The sequence below is a fragment of the Raphanus sativus genome, chromosome 4 (assembly GCF_000801105.2).
Source record: "Raphanus sativus cultivar WK10039 chromosome 4, ASM80110v3, whole genome shotgun sequence".
Lineage (NCBI taxonomy): Eukaryota > Viridiplantae > Streptophyta > Magnoliopsida > Brassicales > Brassicaceae > Raphanus > Raphanus sativus.
Genome location: NC_079514.1, coordinates 47,684,289 through 47,697,266, shown reverse-complemented (window position 1 = coordinate 47,697,266; position 12,978 = coordinate 47,684,289). Strand labels below are relative to the sequence as shown.

Here is a 12,978-nt window from a genome sequence, read left to right as displayed (position 1 = left end):
CTAGATTACAGAACATTCACATAGCCTCTCTGAAGCTTTCACACACTTTTGTACTTGCTCTTACTTCTGTGAATTTCAGGTTTGCCCAACTTCTCTGTTTCCAGTCTTTGAAAATCATTGATAAAGCAGTAGTTCTGTTAGAATTGATGATGCCAGTTTCTATTTTTGTCCAGGGATTTGAGAATGCTCTCCCTAGTTTTTGGAATAGATATCACTGATGCATCTGTAGCTGCCATTTCCTCAAGTTACACAAACTTGGAACTGCTTGATCTGAGTGGGTATGTTTTGTTTCTTGATCTGTATTATCTCCACTGGTTCAGAGTGTTTATTCAAATGAAGTAGAGTGTATGTTGACACATGATTTTTTTTTGTTTGTTTGTTGGTTATAGATCCAGCATTACTGATACTGGTCTTGGGATGATCTGCGATGTCTTACCTGATACACTCTCAAAATTACTTGTTGCTCTTTGTCCCAACATTACATCAAGTAATTTCCTGATTTTAAGTTTGCATATATAAAAATATATAATTCTCAAATTCATCTGTTTATTCCCCTGGTTTCTCATTTCCTGTACAACGAATATTCTTGCAGGTGGCATTCAGTTTGCTACTGCTCAACTTCCTCTTCTTGATCTGATGGATTGTGGCATGACTGTGTCTGATCCCAGTTCAGATAATCCGACCTCTTCAGAGAAGAGTTCGACTTCGCAAAAAGCACCAGGCTACAATCAGAAGATGTTTATTAAACATAAACAGTTGAAGAAACTCAGTTTGTGGGGATGTTCCAGTTTGAACGTGAGATTCATCATCAATGCTCTTTGAAAAGAGTTCTTTATAAATCCCATCTTCTCATAGTTTTTTTTTTATCTGTTGATGCAGGCTTTGTTCCTAAACTGCCCAGAGCTCAAGGACTTGAATTTGAACTCGTGCAGCAATTTGCAAGCTGAGAGTTTGGTGCTCCAGTGTCCAAAGTTGGAACTTGTGCACGCATCAGGATGTCAAAACCTACTAATAGGAGCTATCCGAAAACAGGTACTTCTTTTGACAATAACAACTTGTATACGGTTTGTGGTTTTAGTTTAATACACACTATAAGTTAAAAGAAAGCCATTTGTAGTTCAATCTGATAAATTTTTGTTTGCTTTCCTGATTGGATTTTTATCGCTTTTAGGTTAGAAAACCTTTCAAAGAGGATATAAATAATTATAGTTACATATTTAAATCATATATGGCAAAAGTATGTAAAATGTTATAACTTTCAATTTGGTTTGGTTACACAATCAACCATGGTCTTCTTTTTGTTTCAAATTTTACGATTGGATATTAGAATCATAAAAGTAGTGGATTTATGGCCTAAACATTTCGGCTAGGATTCTATTTTGGTTCGGTTCGGTTTAGTTGTATGTCCACTCCTAGAAATGTGTTCTGTTATAGTATAATCTCTTAAGCCACTTCCTGACCAGTGCCTTAATAAGCCTCTCTTATTATACTTGTTGAATAGGTTTCTGAGAACTTTGCTGCTGGTGAAAACCACATTCCACGGAAACGCTTGGCTGATGCGTCGAAAAGGATTCAGGCTCCACCTTCCGTATACCAAGAGGTGAATTTTATTTCATTATTTAACTTTTTTTTTGTGATATAAGAAAGTGTGAATTGTATATAACTGAGAGTGTTTGATGTTTGCAGACAAGAGAAGATGAGAATAATCCAGGGAAGAAGAGAAGGAAGGTTGAGAGAGAAGTGTGTACCATTATACATTAATAACGAACTCTCTATCAATAATACTCATCTTGGACTCGTTCTTCTTCCAACTCTATTTTATTGTACATCTGATCATGTTGGATTACGTCTGTTGTGGTTTATTACTTATGAACTTATACATGTTTAATCTTTGTTTTCTAATTAGCTTGAATAGTTACATGTTTAATTAACTTTCCTTGTCTGAAAATTTCAATCCTATTGATAGGTTTATTGTTCTCTACCGTTTGTATGAGTGTGAAGGTGGCATCATACCGTACATAACAGTTGGTTATCCAGATCTCTACTAACGCTGAAGCATTGAAAGTTCTTGACGCTTGTGGCTCTGACATAATCGAACTGGGTGTTCCTTACTCTGACCATTTAGCTGATGGTCCTATCATTCTGGTTACAAAACCTATCAATCAAAATGCAACGCTATTACTGTCCTAAAGTTTTCACTTCTGTGTTGATTATCTTGCCCTATTTCTATTAGGATGCAGCGACAAGGTCTTTGGAGCAGGGGACCAACCTGGATAACATTCTTGACATGTTAGATAAGGTGAAGTTTGGTTTCTGAAACAATGATGCGTTTTTTTTTGCTCCTGTCAAATTATGTTATCCAAAGTTCTATGTATATATGTATCATTAGTGTTGGACTTAGGTGCAGGTTTTTCCACAATTATACTGTCAAGTTTATTATCATGAAACGATTCGGAAATGCTCAAATTGTTTGGCTGTTTGTAAATTTAATGCAGGCAAGTGGCGGTCGGTTTTGGAATATCAAAGCCTGAGCATGTGAAACAGGTAGCTTCACAAGGGCTCTTAAGTTATATGCGTGTTGGTTATTTGATGAACTGGTGTTTTGATTGTGTTAACAGTTAACTGGATGGGGGGCTGATTGAGAGATTGTAGGCAGTGCAATGGTGAGGCTTTTGGGAGAGGCCAAGTCACCAACGGAAGGGCTTAAAGAGCCTGAGAGTCCCACAAAGTCTCTCAAATCTGCTCTTCTTTGAAAGAACATTTGCAGAAAGCATTATTGAATAAGGTTTTTGAAGCCTCGTCCGTTTTGGTAACGCAAAGAATATTCAAAAAGGATTCAGAATTCATGTGAATTATTCTTCTACTTCTTGATGAGAAGGTATTCGAATAGACAAGACAACCTCTTACATATTACAAAACCCAATCTAGCTTTGTTTTACTGGCCGGCTAATTTTTTCAACTGTTATTGTCAATAGAATTCTGAATCCAAAGCCAATCAATATTCATCATATGAAGTTTCATGCTTTTGTAAAAAAAATCACACAGCTCTACATAATAGTATAATACCCACTACTGTTTAAAAACAGTTCCCAGATCTCACTCACACAGTTATTATTAATAATCTCACGGTATAAATAAAAAAGCATCTTTTAAAGATCAAACCGCAGGGAAAGATAATAGCTCAAGTCTCTCTCTCTCTCTCTCTCTCTCTCTCTCTCTCTCTAGTTTCAAGAAAGTCATTCAATTGATGATTGGAGAAGGCGAGAGGGATGCGTCCTCTTGTAGGCAGTGGAGCGAGTGGCAATTACTGGATTCCATTTTACCAACAGGAGGCTTCGCTCATTCCTTGGGTCTCGAAGCATCTGTTCAGACACGGCTAGTTTCGTCTCCAACAGATCTGGAAACCCACATCATCCATCTCTTGGACAACACAGCTAGCTTGCTCCTCCCTTTCGTCTACTCTTCCCACAAATCTCCCGACACAGAGACATGGCAAAAACTCGATCTACTCCTCGACGCGACCTTAACAAACCAAGTCTCCTCAAAGGCATCCATCTCCCAAGGATCAGCCTTGCTCCGCGTAGCTGCTTCTGTCTTCACCGAGATCCCATCTCTGAAGACGATCAGAGACGCTTCTTCCGGGGAGTCGCGTTTGCGTTTCCACCACGCTCCGGTCTTCGGGCTTGTGTGTGGCTTGCTCGGGATGGATTCGGAGACTTGTCAGAGGGCGTACCTGTTTGTTACGCTGAGAGATGTTGTCTCGGCTGCGACGAGGTTGAACTTGGTGGGACCCATGGGTGCTTCGGTGATGCAGCATCGTATCGCTGCGGTTGCGGGTGAAACCGTTTTAGAGAAGTGGAAGGATCGTGATGCTGGTGAGGCGTGTCAGACGTCTCCGTTGCTGGATGTTGTGCAAGGTTGTCACGGTTACTTGTTTTCTAGATTGTTCTGCTCTTGATCACAAGGATCTATTATTTAAAATAAAATGTAAAACATTTGGGATTTTGAGTATTCATCTCTGACAGAAGTGAAGGTTGTGTGTAGAATTGTTGTCTCAAGTACGATACGCGTTTCGCTTTTGAAATCACTTTTTTTTTTCTTTCTGGGAATCGAATAAAATCTCGTAAATTCTCCCAAGTATTAGCATTGTCGGAGGCTTTCGTTCATGTTGATTTGATATTTGATCTCAAATTTGATACAGAGATAGTAATTCCTTAAACAAAATGGTAGTGCCTTTTTATGTTTTTTTTTCTCTATTTGTTGGTTTATGTTTGGTGCAACTTTCTCTTGATTGAATCTGAGTTTTGAATTTTTGATGCAACAACGAACATTGTGTTTAGCGATTGTGAATTTTTTTTTTTGAAATGTTCTTCTGTGCGGTTTTTTGAGCCATGGCATCGTTACGTTTCATAACAAAGTCTCTGCACTTCAGGGAAACAAGTATGTGCTTTTCATATGTTCTCTGCATTGCATTGCTTGTGTGTTTATGTTTGGCTTTGGAAGCATGCATGATGCATGAGAAGCTTCAGTGAAACTTTTCTTGTTTTATTTGTTGGAAACACAGGTTCTTGTCTTTGTAACTGTTTCTCGCTTGCCATTCACTAGTCTTATTTGTGGGGAAAAGCTTTTACATATCATAGGTAGGGCAATTAAGAGGTGAGCATTCAACTTTACTTAGTCGTCTTGGTGACATGAATCATAAGTGTGATGCAGCTGCCGTCGACAACAGAATTCTAAGAGCTCATATCGAAACTCTTGAGAACGAAGGAAATGTATACTCTTCTTGTGTCTCCTATTTGTTGAGATTTGATTGTTGATCAACGTTGTTGTTTGTTCGATATTGTTAGAGAGATTAAACGTAAAAGACACTTTGCAATTTGGTTTCCCAGTTCACGACCTTCAGTCGCTACGTCTGGGGAGAGTCGGAGCTCTCAACTTTGCACTAGCTTTCATCGGAAAACTCCTCCGGTGTAGATTATAAAATCTCAATAGCTAAGTACAATCGATCGTCTAGTCTACTCTCTTCTTGTGTGCAGGTATCCATGTGATACAAGACACGTAGACGACCGGGAACGATTCGCTGAAACACGCAAGCTTACTGGAGAAGACGATCACCTCGATCTCTTCTTGGTAGACAGTTAAGTCGTTACAACGACTTAACTCATTCCTCTTTTATATGGAGAAGACTTTCGGCTTACGTCTTGATCCATTTCGAGATTCACCGACCCAAGACGCAGGCCCAACCACTAACCATTTTTTGCTTCAAGGTTTAATGACACAAGACCCACAAACTCCACCTTGGTCTTTGTGTCCCTGCTGACAAAGAGCTCGAACCTTAAAGCGAAGCTCTGCTCAGATGACTTCAGTTTCTCTCCTCCATATTCCGATTTCTCCACTGATGAATCAAACCTGAAATCACTCCACCTCGAAGAAGACTCCCTCTTGAACCAAATCGCCACAAGACTCCCCCTTGACCTCTCAAGCATCTCAGAATCTTCGGTGCTTCACTTCTTTATCAAGACGAGAACCCAAATCTGAATCTACAAAAGCTCTTACCTCACTTGGTATGTAGCATCCCTTCGCTTCTCTCATCTCCTCCCTCCACACTTAGCATTTCCTCTAAACTCAGAGCCGCCTCTTTCCTCATCGCTTAGTTTTTTTAATTTTGGGGAAAATTAGACCTATGGGTCATCCTAATTTTGAAGAAACTTCACTTTCTTTATCTCTCTCGCCATACTCTAAACCTTCATCTCTGTTGTTTCGTAGGGCTGATTCGAGATCCTTGTTGAGGGGAAACAAAGAAGACCCGTTGAAAGTTGTGAAGGAAGGTACTGTGAAGTCTATGGTTGAAAGGATGAACGCACTCGCCAAACAAATGCTTAGAAAGTTAATAATCCAACACGTCGACGATAATGTTGTTGCCAAAGTGAAATCCACCGCAAGCTCAAGTCGAAGCGTCCATCGCCTCATTTCAAGTCTCAGTCAGTGAATGCACCGCCGCCACAGTCGAAAATAACAGAGTTTATATCAAGAAATTGACTTGGATTCTTTACGGAATATGTGTTCTTCGTGGCTTTAATCTCAAGAAATTGACTTGATTGTAGCTCTTGGATACTACTCTTCAAGATATTTTTCAATTTATATATCAACTGCGTGATGTATTAAAGTCTGTAAAAGGCTTAAGAGATATTACTGTAGAACCTTATGGATCGTTCGTCTCCAACCTCTATACAAGATGGAACAACAATTTCGACAATCAAACCGGTAAATTTGACAACAGAGATATCTATGTCGCTCATCTTGTGTGATTATACAATCTCATTTGACCATGCTAACGTGTACATGAGATTGTGTTCATTAAAATGTATTTATGAGAAAGTGTCCATACAATTGGAGCTTTAGTTCTCGGCTGATAATAAATTCATCATGAGATAAATAAAATGTCATAATACCAAGAAACAAAAGAGAAAAGCTGCACAAAGACTGTACAATCAACAACTAATAAAATAGATATTCAGTGAAGATTTAGCTCTTAATTTGTTGTGGTGATTGGCTCTCTTATCTCCCGTGACTCGCTAACGATTTAAGTATATTTTGCAGATATATGAAAATGGAGAAGATCCAAATTTGTCAAAGCCATTGGCGATATCTGAATTTTTTTTTTTTTTTTTTAAAAGCATCTGAAATTGGAGAACAAATCCACTTGTATATGTTGCAAATGATGTTTTAGTACACCGTACATATCGAGTTTTAATATCTAGAAGAATAAATTACAAAGAAACAAAACAAAAATGCTGATAAAAAGCTAGAAAAAGGCAAAGAATAAACAATAGGCAAACTTAGAATGAAATAAATGGTGGAGAGCTCCATTTCATGTGATGTTAGCAATAATGGAGCATGAGAAGACTTTTTTTTTAGCATGAGAAGATTTGGATGATCCAGCAGTGGAAGTTTACTATATTCCATACCAATGAACTCAACTAACACGTATAGAACATGTAAATATGATTACATTATAGTGTTCTTATGATTTCAATGATCAGTCCTTGCATGATTCATTAGATGTGTACTGACTAACTGATCATAAGTTTAACTCATGTCTTTGTACTCTTATCTTTTTGGTGTTCAACACAATATATTTAAAATGTACATACATGAAGGTCAAAACATATTATATATCATTAATATATTATATCAATTAAGTTTATTATTAGATAATCATATTTTCACATCCTTTCCAATCACGAGGTACATACATGATTATCTACAACACATATTAGTTACAAACATACATCAAAAGGAACCTTTCTTTCATCACCATTGACAATGACGTACAATTTTTTCTTTTCTTTTTTATATAGTTATGTAAATAAATAAATCAATAGTAGTAAAAGAACAAAGGTGGTGGAAGCAATGAATCAGTATCTTTCTGGTTAAGTTTGGTTTTAATGTTGAGAGTGTTAAAGACTTTGCCCATTCCAGCGAACACATCCACTGTCGCCACTCATTCTTTTCCCAAGCCCTATCCCTCCTTAAACCTCTTTCAACAATGTTTTGTCGGAAATGTCATCGAGACACTCGACTGGTAGTTAAAGATTGAAGTCATCTTTTTCTTACATGTGAAGTAGTTATTAGCCAGAAATCTGAAAAGTCTTCGAAGGCGTTGTTTAGCTGTTTCTCGCAACTAGTGATGCAAGCTGTGGCGAAAGCGTTTCCTTTGTACTTGGGTTTAATTCCGGAGAGGAACTTCAATCCCTTTTTAACAGAGGTTTCTCATGTACAGCTAAACGTTTTGAACGCCAAAACAGAGTTGCACACATGTGAAGCAGTATTAAACAAAAGAAACACACTAATTGTGAAGATATGCATATAACTTCCACGTTTGGAATTGTTAAAGACTTAGATATCTTAACAATGGTCGACACAGAATTCATTTGTGTGTGTAATTTACACGTATCATATCATATAGAGAACGCGGAAGTGACTTTTATGATTAAAAAAAAGCAAAAATCAAATGATTGGATGCACGGACCTAGTGGAAAACATGAGAAACGTGACGTGGGTGTTCTAAGACTTGTTCTAAATACACAAAAGGGTCCTAATTATGTTACTACTCCTAAACATATATTCGTATGGAAAACATACATCATACACGATCAAGTCGACCTAATAACACACTTGTTTTTGAGATAAATATCTCTGTCCCAACGAGAGTCAGTAACACAATTAACATAATCACTTCTACCATCTTCTATTGAGATTTAGCACCAGACTGGAGAGCTGCTTGTACTTTGCTATGGAAGTGTGTCTCCAACCTTTTCAGGAGAAAAAGCAAAAATTAAATTCTCCTTTTTCAAAAAATATTTTGTGTGTTTCAAAAAAAAAAAGATTCTTTTTTTTTTCATAACTGAGGAAATGAAACGGGGGAAATAAAGAGAAGTCTATACCTGGTTGCACATTTGTAGTAAATGGTATCTGGTGAGTTGTAAGTTCTACAATTGTTAAACATCCGTCTCGCATCAGCCACAAACATGTCGAGCGTCACGTAGTACTGTTCTGACTCTACTCTCTTCCCAATTGTCTTCAGATCTGCGTCCATACGAAAGTTCATAACATATTTTGTAGCAGTTACACTATTACCAAATTATTTCAATCAAATCTATTTAAACTAACTGAACAAAAGGATAGGTTGTTCTCCTATATAAAGAAACCATCTCTTGATTAAGCATTGATTCCTCGGCGATTAATTTTATTTGTAGAGACCATAATGCTTTCAAGGAACAGCAAAAGGATAACAAAAAAAATGTATGGCATGATTAATTCAGTGTTTAACCGAACTGTATTCTTACCAATGGGATCTTTAATGATTTCATAGTAATCTGGGACATCGAGAGGATCAACTGGTTCTTTAAAAGGCCAAGCATCAGAATGGTCTTGCATTGTCTGTTGCCAATTACTTCAGCTTGTCAAACTAAAAGGGCATGTAATTGTAATAATAACGTATAAAGCATTTAAGGGAAGAAAACTGATCACAACCTTCAGAAGTACGCGAATAAGTGCGTTCAACTGCTTTTGCTTTGTTACACTATCTCCAGGACCACTGAATAATTTGTAACGCGTGTGCCCCCACTGATCTGGGGTCCAACCTGCTTCCGCTGTAATAATTTTTTCATAATTCTTGTATTAGCATATTATTGAACTTTCTCTACACAACATGAAGAGAAGTATTTTAACACCAATTAAGGAAGCTATATTAACCCTGAGAGATAAATCTATTTCTAAAGAAAAATTATAGTATCATATATTAATCGGAACTTCATAGCTAAACAATGCATATCAAATGATTTGATGGAGCAACTAGCACAAACTGCAGTAATACCATGGGGCTAGAATCATGACTTACTTAAGCCAGGAATATCCTCAACTCTGATCTTCCTAGGACTTCCACCTTCTTTCTGCAGAAATTATCACATTTATTATACTTTTGGAAACATTTTTTTTTTGCCGTGGCATGCAATAGTAGTCACAAAAGACACGCAACCGTTGATGTTTACCTTTTGAAATTCAGGTACTTGATACACCTTCTGACAGTTCGATAACTCTCTTATCCTTTCATCAATTGCCTGGCATTAAAAATAGTACAACGGGTATCAGAATCTGATGAACTTGAGGGTTTAATCACCAAAGCCTTTCATACTAGTAACCATGATAAACTGTAGGACTTGAAGGCTCAAGAAATTATTTCATCAGAAGAGAGAGCATATTCAATGGCTTACTTTTCTTTGCTGACGAATCATCTTTGACAAATTTGTATATGGAAGCTTTGGATCAATTTTGCATTCCATAAGGAGGCCACCATCATAGTCTTTAATGAACCTGAGAAAATACAAAGCTTTTTATTTGCAAGAGTAGGTTTAAAAGATGTAGAAGAGAATGTAAACCCAAATTCTGGAAATAGAATGATTTTATTCTGAGGTTTGTTAGTTTAACTGAGACCACAAATATTCGATTCAGACATCAATCATATAAAGCACAGATGTTGAGTACGGTAATGAGCAGTTTGAACTAAGAGATTCATCGTTTACATACCCATGCCATGCATCTTTTTCCAAGTAAATCTCTTTAGTGAAACCCTGCACAAAAAATAGTCGTAACAGATTAAATTAGTGAAAAACTATAAGAAAAGGAAAAGTTACGGAACTTTAGTGCCCCAAAGAGTAGACTAGATAACAAAGAGTGGGAACATTATTTTTTTTTGAAGAGATACAAATGAGAATAAATGTTTATCTAAAGCAGATGATAATAAAGACGAACTATGACAAAAGATTTAGAGAGTTGTTTTAACAAAAGGAACATTTTGTTAGTAGAGCCCCAAAATCATCATGATTGTGCACACAAAAACTAAGCATGCAGAGGTTCTTGGGTTATACTCTAGGGTTCGAATGAGAGTGTATACAGAGCCTCTCAGAGCTCTGGATGAGCTAACAAATACAACTAAACAACAAAAGAAATTTAAAAAGAAAAGACTGAAAAGGAGCCAAATATTGCAGAGAATATGAAATAAGTACCAACCTGCTTGACAAAATAACCAACAGCATTGTTGTCAGCATAAGTAAGAAAATGCGTCAATCCATCAACATTGCGTGCATGTTCTTTCAAGTGGTTCATCAATCTGGTACCGTAACCTTTAACTTGTTCATCTGCGGTGATTGCACAAAATGCTATTTCTCCAAACCTCTGACTGAATCCCAGTTAAAACATTGAAGTTAATAAGCATGCCAAGACTGTACTCACGCTACTTTATGACATTAACAACATACATTATACATTTATATAAGACTTGACCAGAAAAGCAATCCATGCTAGATAACAACAGTAAGATACTAAGTCAACAACATACTACTTGCTTCCAGTCTTGCGTAATGAGCGTACTGAATATAGATAAATTTCAAGGAATATCTAAACTAATAAGAATTATCACTGTTGTAAACTATAAGAAGGTTGGGAATAGTAACGCGAAGTTGAGCTTACCTATGATATGGACGATAAGTTATACCACCTACAACATGAGTGATACCATTACCACCTGCAGGAGGTCTTACGACCATAACAGACTTATGTTTCCTGCGTAAACAACATAAGTCGCAGACATCAGGATGCTTACAACTAGCAAGACGTTAAATGCTTTAGTTCTTTATACCTATCCATGAGGAGGCGAACAATGTACTCCTTTGGCATATTAGGCAGCTGTCTTGCAAATATATTCTTCAACCCAATCAAGCTGTGAACAAAATCAATCAGACAAATTAACTCTGTAATAGATTGATAAGAATCAGTAAGGGATTGAGAGAAGGAAGATACCACATCATATGCTCATCAACGCAATCATTAGAGTAACATACAAACTTGAGCCGGTTAGCTTCTTCCTAAACAAAAGTAGAAAACTTTACAAAGAGAACATATAATTTAATTCTTTTAAAGACAGGAAGATAAAAAGAGCAAACCTCTCTCCTGAGAGCCTCTTCTCTGGCAATGTAAGCCCCGCAGGTCTGTACATCATCCGTCGATACCTTACCAGACTCATCCTTGGGCACAATCCCCGAGACCGAGCTCACGCCAGCCTCGAGCTTCACCGACGTCGAGATCTCCGTCTTGATCTTAGTGTTGTTGCGGCTCGAGCCGCCACCGTTGGCATCGAGCCTAGCGGCGGTGAACGCGCGGATCGAAGAGTCCTGATCCGGCTCGGGAGCGAAGTCTTCCTCGTCGTCGTCCACGACGGCGTCCTCTGATTCCTCGGGGTCGGAGTCGGAATCGGCTCCCCGCGCGGCGGAGATGCTCTCGAGGTCGTCGTTGGAGGAAGGAGGGAAGGAAGCGGCGGAGGGAGGTGGGTGGTCCTCGGAGGCGGCGGCGTTCGCTGCGGTGGTGGCGGCGAGTTTGCGTTTGTGGAGGGAGGAGGAGACGGAGGCGGAGGCGGAGTGGGAAGGAGAGGGGGTTTGAGAGCTGCGAGAGCGGTTGGCTGCGTTGAGGTGAGAAGAGTGAGAGTCCATTGAGTAGCAGTGGAAATGGAGATGGTTAGGGTTTCTTTTGGATCGGACGATCGTCGACGACGACGAACGGAAAATTTATCTTATTTATTTATTTGAAGTGATTCATCTTAACTAATAAAATTGAGTTTTTTTTCTCCATGGGGGAAAAATGCCATGTGGCATTCTCCTTTTAATAATTAAAATTTTTTTTCAACTTTATTTAATGTGTTTTGGTATTAATTGTTACTAGGTGTTAGTTTATTTTTGTTGTTAGTTTATTTTTGTTATTGACAATTCATTACAATGATGTTTTAATTTTAGATTGAAAGTTTAGTTTGTTATGAATTTTTTGTCTTGATTTTCTTTAGATTTCATAACTCTTATGTTACATATTTTTAAAAAATACTTTTAAACTATTTAAGATATTTTGTATGTCAAATAAAAATACAAAAATGGAAACTGAAGTTAATTATTTTCAAAAAAAATAAAACATAAAATAGATACATATCCATACTATTACTTTATGTTTGAAAACATTTAAAATATTAACTTTAGTTTTTATATATTTATTTTCATAGCTAATATATTATCTTATAATAAAACTAATGCATTTACTAAACCGCGATTCACCCACGGTTGATCCAATGATTCAGAGACCCGGTAAATCGTCTGATTCAGTGTCCGGGTCGGGTGTCAAAACATTGGTTTATAGGATTTCTTTATATTTGATGTTGACAATGGAAAATGGAGCCTCTACGATTCCCCTTCTTTAATGAAATCGACGTAACCGCCATATAATCAATCTAGAAATTCCACTCATCCCACTCTAATAATGTTTAGTAACTGATGACGATTCAAGTCCAAAAGACTAACATTTGGTCTATTGGTATTGGCACATAAACTCTATGGTATCTTCCCATGTTACACTATGCAAGGAAACCAATAACTTCCC

General features: G+C 37.5%; 3 protein-coding genes across 3 annotated transcripts; 2 read left to right on the top strand and 1 right to left on the bottom strand.

Moving 5' to 3' along the window:
- Positions 1 to 6: 6 nt before the first annotated feature.
- LOC130510489 (F-box/LRR-repeat protein 17-like) lies at positions 7 to 1,977 on the top strand. Its single transcript, XM_057006845.1, has 7 exons — positions 7 to 79; positions 174 to 278; positions 390 to 487; positions 593 to 795; positions 880 to 1,032; positions 1,502 to 1,600; positions 1,687 to 1,977. Exons 2-7 carry the CDS (start codon positions 184 to 186, stop codon positions 1,759 to 1,761), a joined length of 723 nt encoding a protein of 240 aa, XP_056862825.1. The 5' UTR covers positions 7 to 79; positions 174 to 183; the 3' UTR covers positions 1,762 to 1,977.
- A 1,073-nt stretch (positions 1,978 to 3,050) lies between these two features.
- LOC130510488 (urease accessory protein F-like) lies at positions 3,051 to 4,137 on the top strand. Its single transcript, XM_057006844.1, has one exon. It carries the CDS (start codon positions 3,248 to 3,250, stop codon positions 3,956 to 3,958), a length of 711 nt encoding a protein of 236 aa, XP_056862824.1. The 5' UTR covers positions 3,051 to 3,247; the 3' UTR covers positions 3,959 to 4,137.
- Positions 4,138 to 7,966: 3,829 nt separating this feature from the next.
- On the bottom strand, positions 7,967 to 12,142 carry LOC130511995 (histone acetyltransferase GCN5-like). The gene is made up of 13 exons (XM_057010028.1): positions 11,505 to 12,142; positions 11,362 to 11,426; positions 11,201 to 11,281; positions 11,032 to 11,124; positions 10,573 to 10,741; positions 10,090 to 10,133; positions 9,777 to 9,876; positions 9,555 to 9,623; positions 9,404 to 9,455; positions 9,037 to 9,155; positions 8,850 to 8,943; positions 8,448 to 8,589; positions 7,967 to 8,315 (listed from the first exon to the last, which is right to left on the bottom strand). The coding sequence occupies exons 1-13, from the start codon at positions 12,045 to 12,047 to the stop codon at positions 8,252 to 8,254; spliced, it is 1,635 nt and encodes a 544-aa protein (XP_056866008.1). The 5' UTR covers positions 12,048 to 12,142; the 3' UTR covers positions 7,967 to 8,251.
- Positions 12,143 to 12,978: the final 836 nt, after the last annotated feature.